Source organism: Cyprinus carpio, chromosome A21 (genome assembly GCF_018340385.1).
Source record: "Cyprinus carpio isolate SPL01 chromosome A21, ASM1834038v1, whole genome shotgun sequence".
In the NCBI taxonomy this organism is placed as follows: Eukaryota; Metazoa; Chordata; class Actinopteri; order Cypriniformes; family Cyprinidae; genus Cyprinus; species Cyprinus carpio.
In genome coordinates, this window is record NC_056592.1 from 1638565 (window position 1) to 1651265 (window position 12701).

The window sequence follows — 12701 nt, forward strand, 5'->3', positions numbered from 1 at the left end:
CATATTTATCAGTCATGCATAATGAGGTCGGATGTCTAAACTTCCTAATCAACTAATTTGCATTTATTAGATTTTATTTAAATAATTATGTTTTTACAACGAATTTGTTTAGGATCAGCATTAATCTGTTCATCTATGTATAAACATGGTTAAAATATGACTAGCTGTTAAACAAGCAATTTTCAATTAAATAAAATGTATGAGATTGAAACAAATTGTAATTGCTGATAATAAATATATAAACCTTGTTATTGTATTTAAAACACATTCGGTTTATTAGCACTAATACAGAAATCTGATCTGTTTCATTTATGACTGTCAAATATGCATCATATTAAGTTTATTCCACACTGTGTCATTCAAATTTTATATGCATTTCATATACATAAATCTTAAATTTAAACCTTTTTTAAATGCAGGGGAGTGGCCTGTATTTCAGCCAATCAGAAACCCTGTCAGTCATTTTGCATGTTCAGAGATGTAGTGGGTGGAGTTTGAAACAGAGAGTGTGTGTGTCTTAGTGGGCGGGGTTTGGCATAAAAGGCATGTGGGTGTGTCTTCATGTGAGTGGAATTTGACACAGGGAGCGTGTGTGTTGTTTAGTGGGCGGAGTTTGAAACAGTGTGTGTGTGTGTGTGTGTGTGTGTGTGTGTGTGTGTGTGTCATTTAATGGGCGGGGTTTAGCACAGAAGGCATGTGTGTCTTAGTGGGCGTGGTTTAGCACAGAAGGAGTGTGTGTCTTAGTGGGTGGAGTCAGAGGGCGTGTGCGATTGTAGTAAGAAAATCTCCTGAAATCACTTACAGCACTTTTAACAATCAGACACTGTGTTCAGAGTTTAGAACCTCTTAAAAGGCCAAACAAACGCTTTAAATTTGTGTTATCATATGGACCGTTCACACAGGACGTGTTTCTGCATTTAAACACCTGCACTGAGATCAACAAAACAGAGAAAGTAGTTTTACCTTGACATGACAGAACGCAGCCAAACACACGCATGTGACAAACAATAACACACCCGTCCTGTGTGAACGAGCCACATGTGACTGAACCTGCTGTGCCTTTCTTTACAAACCCTTGTTTTCTTCATGCAGCGCGTTTTATTTTAGTGAACAGCTGATTCATTCATAACCTTAAAATGCTAAAGTTGTTGATTGATGTTGTGGAATATGTAATCTAACATCCGCAGTCATTTCAGCCAGACACACTTTTGTAAACATGATCTTTGTTCCTCAAACACTGAACGCAGACGACTGCCTGAATGATTTTAGAAGAGAATTGTTCTGAAATGAAGATAATCTGTAAGTATTATTAGACAGCAGTATTGCAATGAGCGTGCACTTCTTTTACTGTTACTGAACTAATATTTCAGGATGTTTTCTGAAATATGAACAAGTATTTTCAACGCTTCATTCTGTATATTTTCGTTGTTTATCGGACATGATCACACGCTTGTTTTGACACGTTACTGTTTAATGTGTTTGCACTGGCTTTCCTTAAACTAGATGCTTCGGTGCAAACTCATAATATAATAACCTCTTATCATAACTCAAGGTATGTATTATCATATTGCACTAAAATACACAATATTAAATTGAATTCTAAAAGCTGCACATTTAACGCACTGTTTGTGTTTTTTGAGATGGTCAAAATTGTTTTGATCTTTAAACCATTTTTTTTTTTTGTTTTATGATTTCTTTATGTTGTTATATTGATGTGCCAAACATGAATTGAATTCAAGTTTGCACTTGATGAGATTGATTTGCTTGGATTTCAATGGAGAAAATCAATGTTTGAGTTCAAATGATAGTGTTTGAGACTGAATGTAACGTGGTTTAAATGCCTTTTGGGTCTTTTCAGCATTTCAGGTGTTAAATAATGCAGAATATTGCCTTCATCAGTGTATAAACTATAAAACTCAGTGGCCTTCGATCTGTTTAATGTCTTCTGCATCTGTCCAGCTCTTAGATTTCTAGATTCAGACTGCACAAATAATTGTACAGTTTTGTATATAAATGAAGTCTTTTTTCTTGTGGATTTATAAGAAAATGTAATAAAAAGTCTCTCTGAAAGGCATATATTTGGTCATTTTTGTGTTGTATTTTTTTTTTTTTAATTTATCATTATTATTTATAATAACTCCTCTACTGCCTACCAAAAATGGCAATATATCGATTCACTTGTTTTGTTCAAGTCAGAAATAATATTTAATATCACTGAAACAACCTTAACGCATTCATTTATATCAAAAAAATTAAATAAAATACAATTAATAATAATAATTTTGTGGGTTAAATCTGGTAAAAAATAGCTCTTTAAGGAAACAATTAAAGGTTACCACTTTTTACAGTTTATTTGAAACTGTTGTTTAGTTTTATTTTACTGAAAATGGTGGTGATAAACTACTTGGCCCTTGTTTGTAAGCTGTTTTTGATACAAAGTAAATGTAAATATTAAATGTAATAAATGTACAGGTCCTTCTCAAAAAATGAGCATATTGTGATAAAAGTTAATTATTTTCCATAATGTAATGATAAAAATCTCAAAAAATTAGCATATCATGAAAAGGTTCTCTAAACGAGCTATTAACCTAATCATCTGAATCAACTAATTAACTCTAAACACCTGCAAAAGATTCCTGAGGCTTTTAAAAACTCCCAGCCTGGTTCATTACTCAAAACCGCAATCATGGGTAAGACTGCCGACCTGACTGCTGTCCAGAAGGCCATCATTGACACCCTCAAGCGAGAGGGTAAGACACAGAAAGACATTTCTGAACGAATAGGCTGTTCCCAGAGTGCTGTATCAAGGCACCTCAGTGGGAAGTCTGTGGGAAGGAAAAAGTGTGGCAAAAAAACGCTGCACAATGAGAAGAGGTGACCGGACCCTGAGGAAGATTGTGGAGAAGGACCGATTCCAGACCTTGGGGGACCTGCGGAAGCAGTGGACTGAGTCTGGAGTAGAAACATCCAGAGCCACCGTGCACAGGCGTGTTCTTTTGAACCAGAAACAGCGGCAGAAGCGCCTGACCTGGGCTACAGAGAAGCAGCACTGGACTGTTGTTCAGTGGTCCAAAGTACTTTTTTCGGATGAAAGCAAATTTTGCATGTCATTCGGAAATCAAGGTGCCAGAGTCTGGAGGAAGACTGGGGAGAAGGAAATGCCAAAATGCCTGAAGTCCAGTGTCAAGTACCCACAGTCAGTGATGGTCTGGGGTGCCATGTCAGCTGCTGGTGTTGGTCCACTGTGTTTTATCAAGGGCAGGGTCAATGCAGCTAGCTATCAGGAGATTTTGGAGCACTTCATGCTTCCATCTGCTGAAAAGCTTTATGGAGATGAAGATTTCGTTTTTCAGCACGACCTGGCACCTGCTCACAGTGCCAAAACCACTGGTAAATGGTTTACTGACCATGGTATTACTGTGCTCAATTGGCCTGCCAACTCTCCTGACCTGAACCCCATAGAGAATCTGTGGGATATTGTGAAGAGAAAGTTGAGAGACGCAAGACCCAACGCTCTGGATGAGCTTAAGGCCGCTATCGAAGCATCCTGGGCCTCCATAACACCTCAGCAGTGCCACAGGCTGATTGACTCCATGCCACGCCACATTGAAACAGTCATTTCTGTAAAAGGATTCCCGACCAAGTATTGAGTGCATAACTGAACATAATTATTTGAAGGTTGACTTTTTTTGTATTAAAAGACACTTTTCTTTTATTGGTCGGATGAAATATGCTAATTTTTTGAGATAGGAATTTTGGGTTTTCATGAGCTGTATGCCAAAATCATCAGTATTAAAACAATAAAAGACCTGAAATATTTCAGTTGGTGTGCAATGAATCTAAAATATATGAAAGTTTAATTTTTATCATTACATTATGGAAAATAATGAACTTTTATCACAATATGCTAATTTCTTTAAAAGAACATTTAAATATATGTAATGCAAATGTATCCCAGAGACCTAAAAAATAAATTGCTTGATTTCACTAGTAACATGGTGTAATGAATTTATGTAGTCAGATCAGCTAAATATGATGCCTTTGTAATTACTGTATACAGCCAAAAATATTTGGCCAATTTTTTTTTCATTAACATAACTTAATTTCATTTCATTTCATTTCATTTCATTTCATTTCATTTAATTTCATTTCATTTCATTTCATTTCATTTCATTTCATTTAATAATTATTTTTTGCTTTGTTGTGTGGGTGTCGCTGCTCCTCCGCGCCGCTGGGTGGCGCCAGCATCAATAGCAGCGGCGGCGGCGTCACTCTGACGCAACAAACTCAGCGCTGTTCGTCGTTACGAGCTATTACTTCAGTTCGCGCAGAACAAGGTTAGTTTTACACACATTAACTGCGTTTTAGCCTCGTTTTCAATAACATACACGATCTTCTACTCTTATATATGATAAGAACATAAGAGTGAATCGTGTGTGTTTGTTTATAAATCAGATTCTTGATTGTAAACAGGAAGACGGAGTCGATCATCTGTAAACGTCACGATGATTAAAATAAATGTAAATATTGAGAAAGTAACGTGTAAAGTCGGACTTTATATGTTCTGATTACGCATCTGTCCAGCTATCAGCTAAAGATGATGACTTTGTAGTGAATGTATACTTAAAAAATCTGGCTAAAGGTAATATATATATTTATATACACACCTTGACGTCATCAGCTGAGATAGTACCAGCACAGTACTTTTTATTACATGTGAATAATTGAATGGATATTTTAATCATAAACGTCTGTCTATGGAATAATAGAGTGGTTTATTATTAAAGATTTGTGTGCTGAAATGTGACTGATCTGATCTGTGTTTGTCTTCAGTCAGCTGTCAGATATGGTTTGCATTCCCTGCATCGTCATTCCTGTGCTGCTGTGGGTTTATAAGCGCTTCCTGGAGCCCATCATCTATCCGTTCATCTCTCCCTTCATCAGCCGCTTCTGGAGGAAAGCAGCAGTGCAGGAGACTCCGAAACACAGCACCGTAAACCAGCTCTCTCTCTAATCACAGCTTCACTAACCTCCCAGATCCAGGAGGAGATATATATACACACACTCACACTCTCTCACACACACACACACACACACACACACACACACTCTCACACACACACACACACACACTCACACACACACACACACACACACACACACGCACACACACACACTCACACTCTCACACACACTCTCACTCACACGCTCACACGCTCACACACACACACACACACTCGCACACACACACACTCACAATCACACACACTCACAATCACTCGCACACACACTCACACTCTCACACACACTCGCACTCACACGTACTCACACACACTCACACTCTCACACACTCACAATCACACACTCACACACACACTCACACACACACACACGCTCGCACACACTCACACGCTCACACACACTCACACACGCTCACACACACACTCACACGCTCTCACACACACACACAATCTTACACGCTCACACACACACACACACGCTCACACACACAAACACTCTCACACACACACACGCTCACACACAGACACAAACACTCTCACACACACACACACACACACACACACACACTCACACGCGCACACACACACTCACACAACACCAAAAACACACACACACAAACTTACATGCTCACACACACACACACACACACTTACACGCTCACACACACACACACACTCACTCACTCACACACACAGACACACACACTCACACGCACGCTCACACGCTCACACACACACACACACAGACACACACACATATGCTCACACACACTCACACGCTCACACACACACACACACACTCTCTCACACACCCGCTCACACACACACACACTCTCACACACACGCTCACTCACACACGCTCACACACACGCTCACACACACACTCACTCACACACTCACATGCTCACACACACACACACACACTCACACTCACTCACTCACACACACTCACACACACACACACACACACACTCACACACACACACACACACACACACACACACACTACCGGTAAAGTTTGGGATCAGTAAGACTTGTAATGTTTAAAAAAGTCTCTTCTGCTCATTGAGGCTGCATTTATTTGATCAAAATTTTATTAGAATATAAAACAGTGGTTTCTATTTTAATATCCTTTAAAATGTAATTTATTTCTGTGATGCGCAGCTGAATTTTCAGCATCATGACTCCAGTATAAAGAGTCAAATGATCTTCAGAAATCATTCTGATATGATGATTTATTATTAGAATTATAGTTTTGCTGCTTAATATTTTTTTGTAAACTGTGATACTTTCTTCAGGATTCTTTGATGATTAAAAAGTTAAAAAGAACAGCATTTATTCAAAATATAAATCTTTGCTCTCACTTCTTAACAATTGAACACATCCTCACTGAATAAAAGTTTTAGTTTCTTTCAAAAAAAGACAGAATAAAAATGAACTGACCACAAACTTTTGAACTCTAGTGTATATTGTTAAAATAGATTTCTATTTTAAATAAATGCTCTTCTTTTTAACTTTTTATTCATCAAAGAATCCTGAAAAAAGTATCACAGCTTCCAAAAAAATCTGAAGCAGCAAAACTGATAATAAATCATCATATTATTATGATTTCTGAAGATCATGTGACACTGAAGACTGGAGTAATGATGCTGAAAATACAGCTGCGCATCACAGAAATAAATTACACTTTAAAGTATATTAAAATAGAAAAATGCTATTTTACATCATAATAATATTTCACAATATTACAGTTGTTCCTGTATTTTTGATCAAATAAATGCAGCCTTGATGAGCAGAAAACACTCCTGTAAAAACATTAAAAATCGTTCTGATACCTAAATATATATACAGTATTATAACATATTATTTTAATCATATAAGCATTATTAATCCTATTGTTTACAGTCATGTTAATAAAAGTTTCCCCTGAAGCACATAAGGAAGTGTTTGTGTTTGTTGTCTCTCAGTAGGATAAGACACAACAGTCTCAGTGTTTAGAAGAGCGTTCACATTCTGTTCTTCGTTGTCTTCCTCAGGATGAATGTAATGGAACGGCAAACGGATCCACGGCAAACGGACCGAAGACGGTGACCGATAAAAAAGCCGACTGACAGATTTCACGCCTCTACAATCATCACGAATGATATCTTAAAATGTAGAGATAAACTAATATATGGACACACACTGATCCTGTCACATTGCTTACATGAAATACTTTAATAACATTATAATAACATGAATAAAAATGAAGGTAGTTATCTGTAGATTTTGTTTTTATCATTCCATGATCATTTACTGATGTTTACCTTCCACTCAGATTTTATGATGCTTAATTTAAAATAAACATTGAAATATTTTATTTGTGGCTCGTGGTTTACCTTCATGATGCTTTCAGTGGTTCATCGTTATAATATCTAAAATAACTACATGATTAAAATAAGGTGGATCCATTTATGATTACATGTATTAATAAATAATACAAACACAAGAAGTTCAATAGAACATGATAGTACTGTGCCTAAGGCAAGAATAAGTATGATTTTCATTTTTAAATACATTTATATATATCTAAAGAAATAATTAAATGACAATTTTGATATTTACAATTTTTTAATGTATTTTTTATTTGTTTTTTTTTTTTAATTAAAAAATGTTTACATTTTTTTTTTAAAAATTATATATTTTTTAATACATTTTAGATACTTATAATTATCACATATATTCTATAATTTTTCATTCTAGCTATTTTTATTTTTTTATTTGACTATATCAATGATTGCCGATAGGGAATGTAATTATGTGTGTGGCGCGTTAATCACTTTCGCCGGCAGGAGGCGCCAGAGTCCAGAGCCTCGAACCGAACGCGTTTCTTCGAGCTCCGAGGAACTGACGTTTTACTCCAACACACGTCGTCACGAATATCAGAAACGGAGCACGACCACTGATCGATATATAAATACTGTATTATAGGTCAGCGAGCAAGACCGAGAGCGCGCGACATACTTGTGATAAGAACCACTTCCGGTTATGATGCCAATGACACGATCAGCTGTAAGTGTTTTAGAGCTTAATAATAAAAGCTAAACGAAAAATATTTACATGTTATAAAATACGTGACTAACAGAGATAAAGTCATAAACCGAAATTAATTAAATTAGGGTTATACGAATAAATTTCAGTCCGTTTGAAATCGATTTTCCGTTAACCGCAATGCATTGTGGGCCAAAGCGCGCCCCCTTTAGGCGGTAACGGTCATGATCGCGCGGATAACTGCCGTTCCGGCTCTGAGGCGTTTAGAAGCAGCGTTTAAAGATGGCGACGGTGGAGGATTCATGGGACAAATTCGGATCCAGAACTTCTCTTTGGGTTACAGAGTCCAGCGGTCCAGCCGCGCAGTGAGAGCCGCGAGACCCAGAGACCCGGTTCTGCTTCCGCGGCGCCGTTACACGGCTTTTCTTCTCGCTCGCGGGAGCGAATAAAGCGGATTTTGGACTCAGATCGTCAGAACCGACGCCGGATCGCGCTGATATGATCCCAGACTGAACACGAACCCGAGTCCGTGTCGAACTGTAGTTTGGTTCGGGTGCATGGAGGCCGCTGGAGGGAGTCTGTTCGTCCCGGTGTCGCTGTGATTTGGGTCGGAACCGGATCGTGATGTATTTTCTGAGCGGCTGGCCGCGGAGGCTCCTCTGCCCGCTCCGGAGCAGCGAGCGGCCCTTCCTGATCGAGCCCAGCGCGCAACGCTTCTACCTGGCGGTGCTGTCCGAGACCCAGATCAGCATCTGGTTCAGCCGGGTAAGAAACATCACAAACTCAGTGTTTGGAGTCAACAGATGTTTAAATGCTGGATGGCGTGCGTGGATAGTGTGTGGGTTCGAATCCCAATGTCCTCCAGATCAGGCCATTGAGTCTTTAAAGGAGAGGTGATGTGGCTTAGTGGTTAAGGTTTAAGGGACAGGAATGAGGGATGCTGTGGTTTAGTGGTTGCTGACCCAAAGGTTTGAACTTAAGAATGGATTGTTAGAAAGAATCAACTAAAAACCAATTGGTTTTAAATGCAGTATGTTGGGTATTTAAGTGGGATTATGGAGAGGTTTATTAGTTAAAGACTAAGAACTGTCAACTTTTCGCACCTGGTTAATCTAGTTAATCACTTTTAAGTGGGGAATGGTCAGGTTTGGTGACCCAGAGGTTCAGAATTATTCATAGGAACCAGGGGTTAGACACCTAAAGTGATTTAAAAGCAATGTGTTAAGGGTTTAAATGCTGGGTATTCCAGTGATCCAGTTAATCCTACACTGTTTAGTAGCGCTAGTGGTTAAAGTCTGTCATCTGCTCGATCCAGTTAAACACTTGCTCAGAGTTTTGAGTGTGTGTGGTTTAGTGGTTAAAAATGATAACCCAGTGGTTGTAGGTTTGAATCCCATCCGTTTCAGATGGCTATAAATATACAAAATTGCTGTCGTTTAGTGGTTAAGTATCAGTTCTGCTTTCTGTCTGTAGGTTCAAATCCCGAAATGGGTGATTTTTATGTGGATTAGTTTCAACAAAACATAAACTGGTTGCAAAAAGAGTTTGGATTTTATTCCATGATGCATTTGTTCAAGTCACCACTGAAGAATATATTGTCTTAATATAAGCCTTGTAATTATTGTTGTCTCTATATATTGTCTCAGACCCAACATTCAAGGGTCTATAATTGTGGGGTGCTGCGGATACAGTTCTGTGATGATACTGATCAAGAATATTATTTTGTCTGGATTAAAATAGGCAGGCAAGCAGCCTCGTGATCCGAGCTTTGAGTTCATGTTTGAATAATGAATGATGCGGATCAGGATCGGGTCTGATGAACTCAAGCTTTGAATCTGAGACTGTTTATTAATGAGCAACATTGGCAAGTCTATTAAGACTACTGGGGATTAAATGGGACGCATCAGACATCAGCAGGTTTGGATGTTGCTCCTCAGTTGTGCAGAAATTCCCCCAGTTTTCCAGAGTTCACAGCTTCTCCTTTGAGTTTTCAGGCTCAGTTTACCTTGTTTTGTTGACTTTAACGTTTGAGGGTTTGTGTCATGAAGCGTCATGGAGAATCTCACCTGTGTGAGGTGATGTTTGATGTTCGAGACTCTCACCTGTGTGTCAAGCGCTCCGTCTGTCTCCAGCGGTGCCGGTGTAGAAGCACTGTCCTGGTGGATTGTTTGAGCGTTCACAGAGTGTGCATCAGTGTTCAGGAGACGCCGGAAACAAGAACATCAGAATAGCATGCTTTCATGATGATAAAATGTGCTCACGTTTGCATAATTCTCACTTGTAGAGTGAAACTGCAGTGTTGTGAAGGAGTGTGAACTGTGGTCTCTGACATCACAGACAGATGGCACGTGTCTTACTCCGTGTTACTGATTATTTTAAACCTCTGACCACATCTGCTTTTGACTGACAGTTCAGTTTGAGTTTAATGACAATGTCCAATGTTTAATGTCCTAATTTGATGAAAATGTACTCACCCTCGGGCCATGCAAAATAAATAAATAAGCTCTTAAAGTGACAGCAGGCTAATAATACTAAACATGCTGCTGCTTGTCATTAAAGGGATTTAGATTCTGTCATTATTTGCTCACTCTCATGTTGTCCCAAACCTGCATTCATTTCTTTCTTTTACTGAACACAAAAGACGAAATTTAGAACATGGGTTGCTGGTCCCCATTGACTTTGATAACAGGAAAAAATAAACACTATGGAAGTCACTGGGGACCAGCAGCTGTTTGGTTAACCACATTCTTCAAAATAACTTTTGTGTTCAACAGAAGAAAGAAACTCATTCAGGTTTAAAACAACTTGAGAGTGAGTAAATGATGACAGAATTTAAACTTTTGGGTGAACTGTCCCTTTAAATGGTAATAAAACAACAAAACAGAGAAATCACTCACTGCTCTTGACTGAAGACCTGGAGGTTTTATCTCAGACAGTCTTACTATATGCAGGCGGCAAAGAGTCTGACCTCACAAAGGATTATCAGTCAAAATCTGTCTCCGTGAATGTACAGAGTGTACAACAGTAAAACTGATTTTCTCAGGAACTGAGCATTGTATGAAAATATGACAGGATGAACAATAAAAACAAAGAATGCACTTGATGAACAAGAAAAAAAGGTAATGTAACAGTAGACACAAATTGTAAAAAAGGATTTATGCATAATAAAAATCATAAATTCTACATAATAAAACATGTATTTGATATTAAAGGAACAATCAATAGCTGAAAATCTCTCAGGCCAAGATGAGTTTGTTTCTTTTGGAGAAATGTAGCATTGCATCAGTGTCTCAGCAATGGATGCTCTGCAGTGAATGGGTGCCAACTTTTATCTATAAGCAACAGTTTGAAGTTAAAAACATCATGATGGATTTTCTTACAAACACACAGTTTTTGTCTTCTCATGGATTGTGGATTACTTGTGGATTCTTGTGTTGTTTTTTATCAGCTGTTTGGACTCTTATTCTGACGGCACCCATTCACTGCAGAACATCCATTGCTGAGACACTGATGCAGTGCTTCTCCAAAAGAAACAAACTCATCTAAAACTTGGGTGGCCTGAGGGATTTTCCGCAATTAATTGTTCCTTTAATATTAATGTTTCATCATGTAGAGTTTATGCATCTTATGTATAAATAATTTTTCACAATTTGTGTCTACTGTTACATTGCCCTTTTTTCTTGTTCATCAAGTGCATTCATTGTTTTTATTGTTCATCCTGTCATATTTTCATACAATGCTCCTTATTTTATGTTCAGTTCCTGAGAAAATCACGGAGACACAGATTTTGACTGATAATCCTTTGTGAGGTCAGACTCTTTGCCGCCTGCATATAGTAAGACTGTCTGAGATAAAACCTCCAGGTCTTCAGTCAAGAGCAGTGAGGGATTTTTCTCTGTTTTGTTGTTTTATTAACATTTAAAGGGACAGTTCACCCAAAAGTTAAAACTCTGTCATCATTTACTCACTCTCAAGTTGCTTTAAACATGAATGAGTTTCTTTCTTCTGTTGAACACAAAAGTTATTTTGAAGAATGTGGGTAGCCAGACCGATGCTGGTCCCCAGTGACTTCCATAGTGTTTATTTTTTCCTGTTATCAAAGTCAATGGGTACAAACAGGTGTTTGGTTAAACACATTCTTGTGTTCAGCAAAAGAAAGACATGAATGCAGGTTTGGAACAACATGAGAGTGAGCAAATAATGACAGAATCTAAATTTTGGGGTGAACTGTCCCTTTAATGACAAGCGGCAGCAGGTAAAGTATTATTAGCCTGCTGTCACTTTAAGAGCTACAGGCTGCCGTTTTTCTCTCAACTGTTTACTTTCACTTTAGACAGAACCAGCTGTGTTTATATGTAATCACCAAAGTGTTTTTGACAGTATTAGCTCAATCAGATGCGAAAGATAACTCAGTCCAGTGATCAGGCGCTGTTTGACAGGATTTTTAGTGTGCGCTTGCTTCAGGTGTACAGAAAAAGCACATGTCAGAATGAAATGATGTGTAACCGGCAAGACTTTAAAGCACATGCAAATAATGTACTTTTGTGATTTTGAATAAATGCTGTGTCTCGAGTGTAACTCTAACACTTAGTAACATTTAATGTGAATGTATGTGGTGTTGTATATTGAGACGGAGGCGCCAGAACTACA

General features: G+C 38.2%; 2 protein-coding genes across 3 annotated transcripts in view; both read left to right on the forward strand.

The window, feature by feature from the left end:
- The first annotated feature begins 4202 nt into the window (after positions 1 to 4202).
- Positions 4203 to 7380, forward strand: LOC109066103 (UPF0729 protein C18orf32 homolog). Of its 2 annotated transcripts, none has more exons than XM_042778520.1 (3): positions 4203 to 4337; positions 4834 to 4993; positions 7058 to 7380. In XM_042778520.1, the coding sequence occupies exons 2-3, from the start codon at positions 4847 to 4849 to the stop codon at positions 7130 to 7132; spliced, it is 222 nt and encodes a 73-aa protein (XP_042634454.1). In that variant the 5' UTR covers positions 4203 to 4337; positions 4834 to 4846; the 3' UTR covers positions 7133 to 7380. The 2 variants fall into 2 exon arrangements, with proteins under 2 accessions (XP_042634454.1, XP_042634455.1); XM_042778521.1 differs by having other exon boundaries at positions 4252 to 4337; positions 4838 to 4993.
- A 592-nt stretch (positions 7381 to 7972) lies between these two features.
- ric1 (RIC1 homolog, RAB6A GEF complex partner 1) overlaps positions 7973 to 12701 on the forward strand; it is a 38439-nt gene continuing 33710 nt past the window's right edge. Inside the window, 1 exon segment of the mRNA XM_042778522.1 lies at positions 7973 to 8816. Coding sequence (XP_042634456.1) covers positions 8676 to 8816 — 141 coding nt within the window. The 5' untranslated portion in view covers positions 7973 to 8675.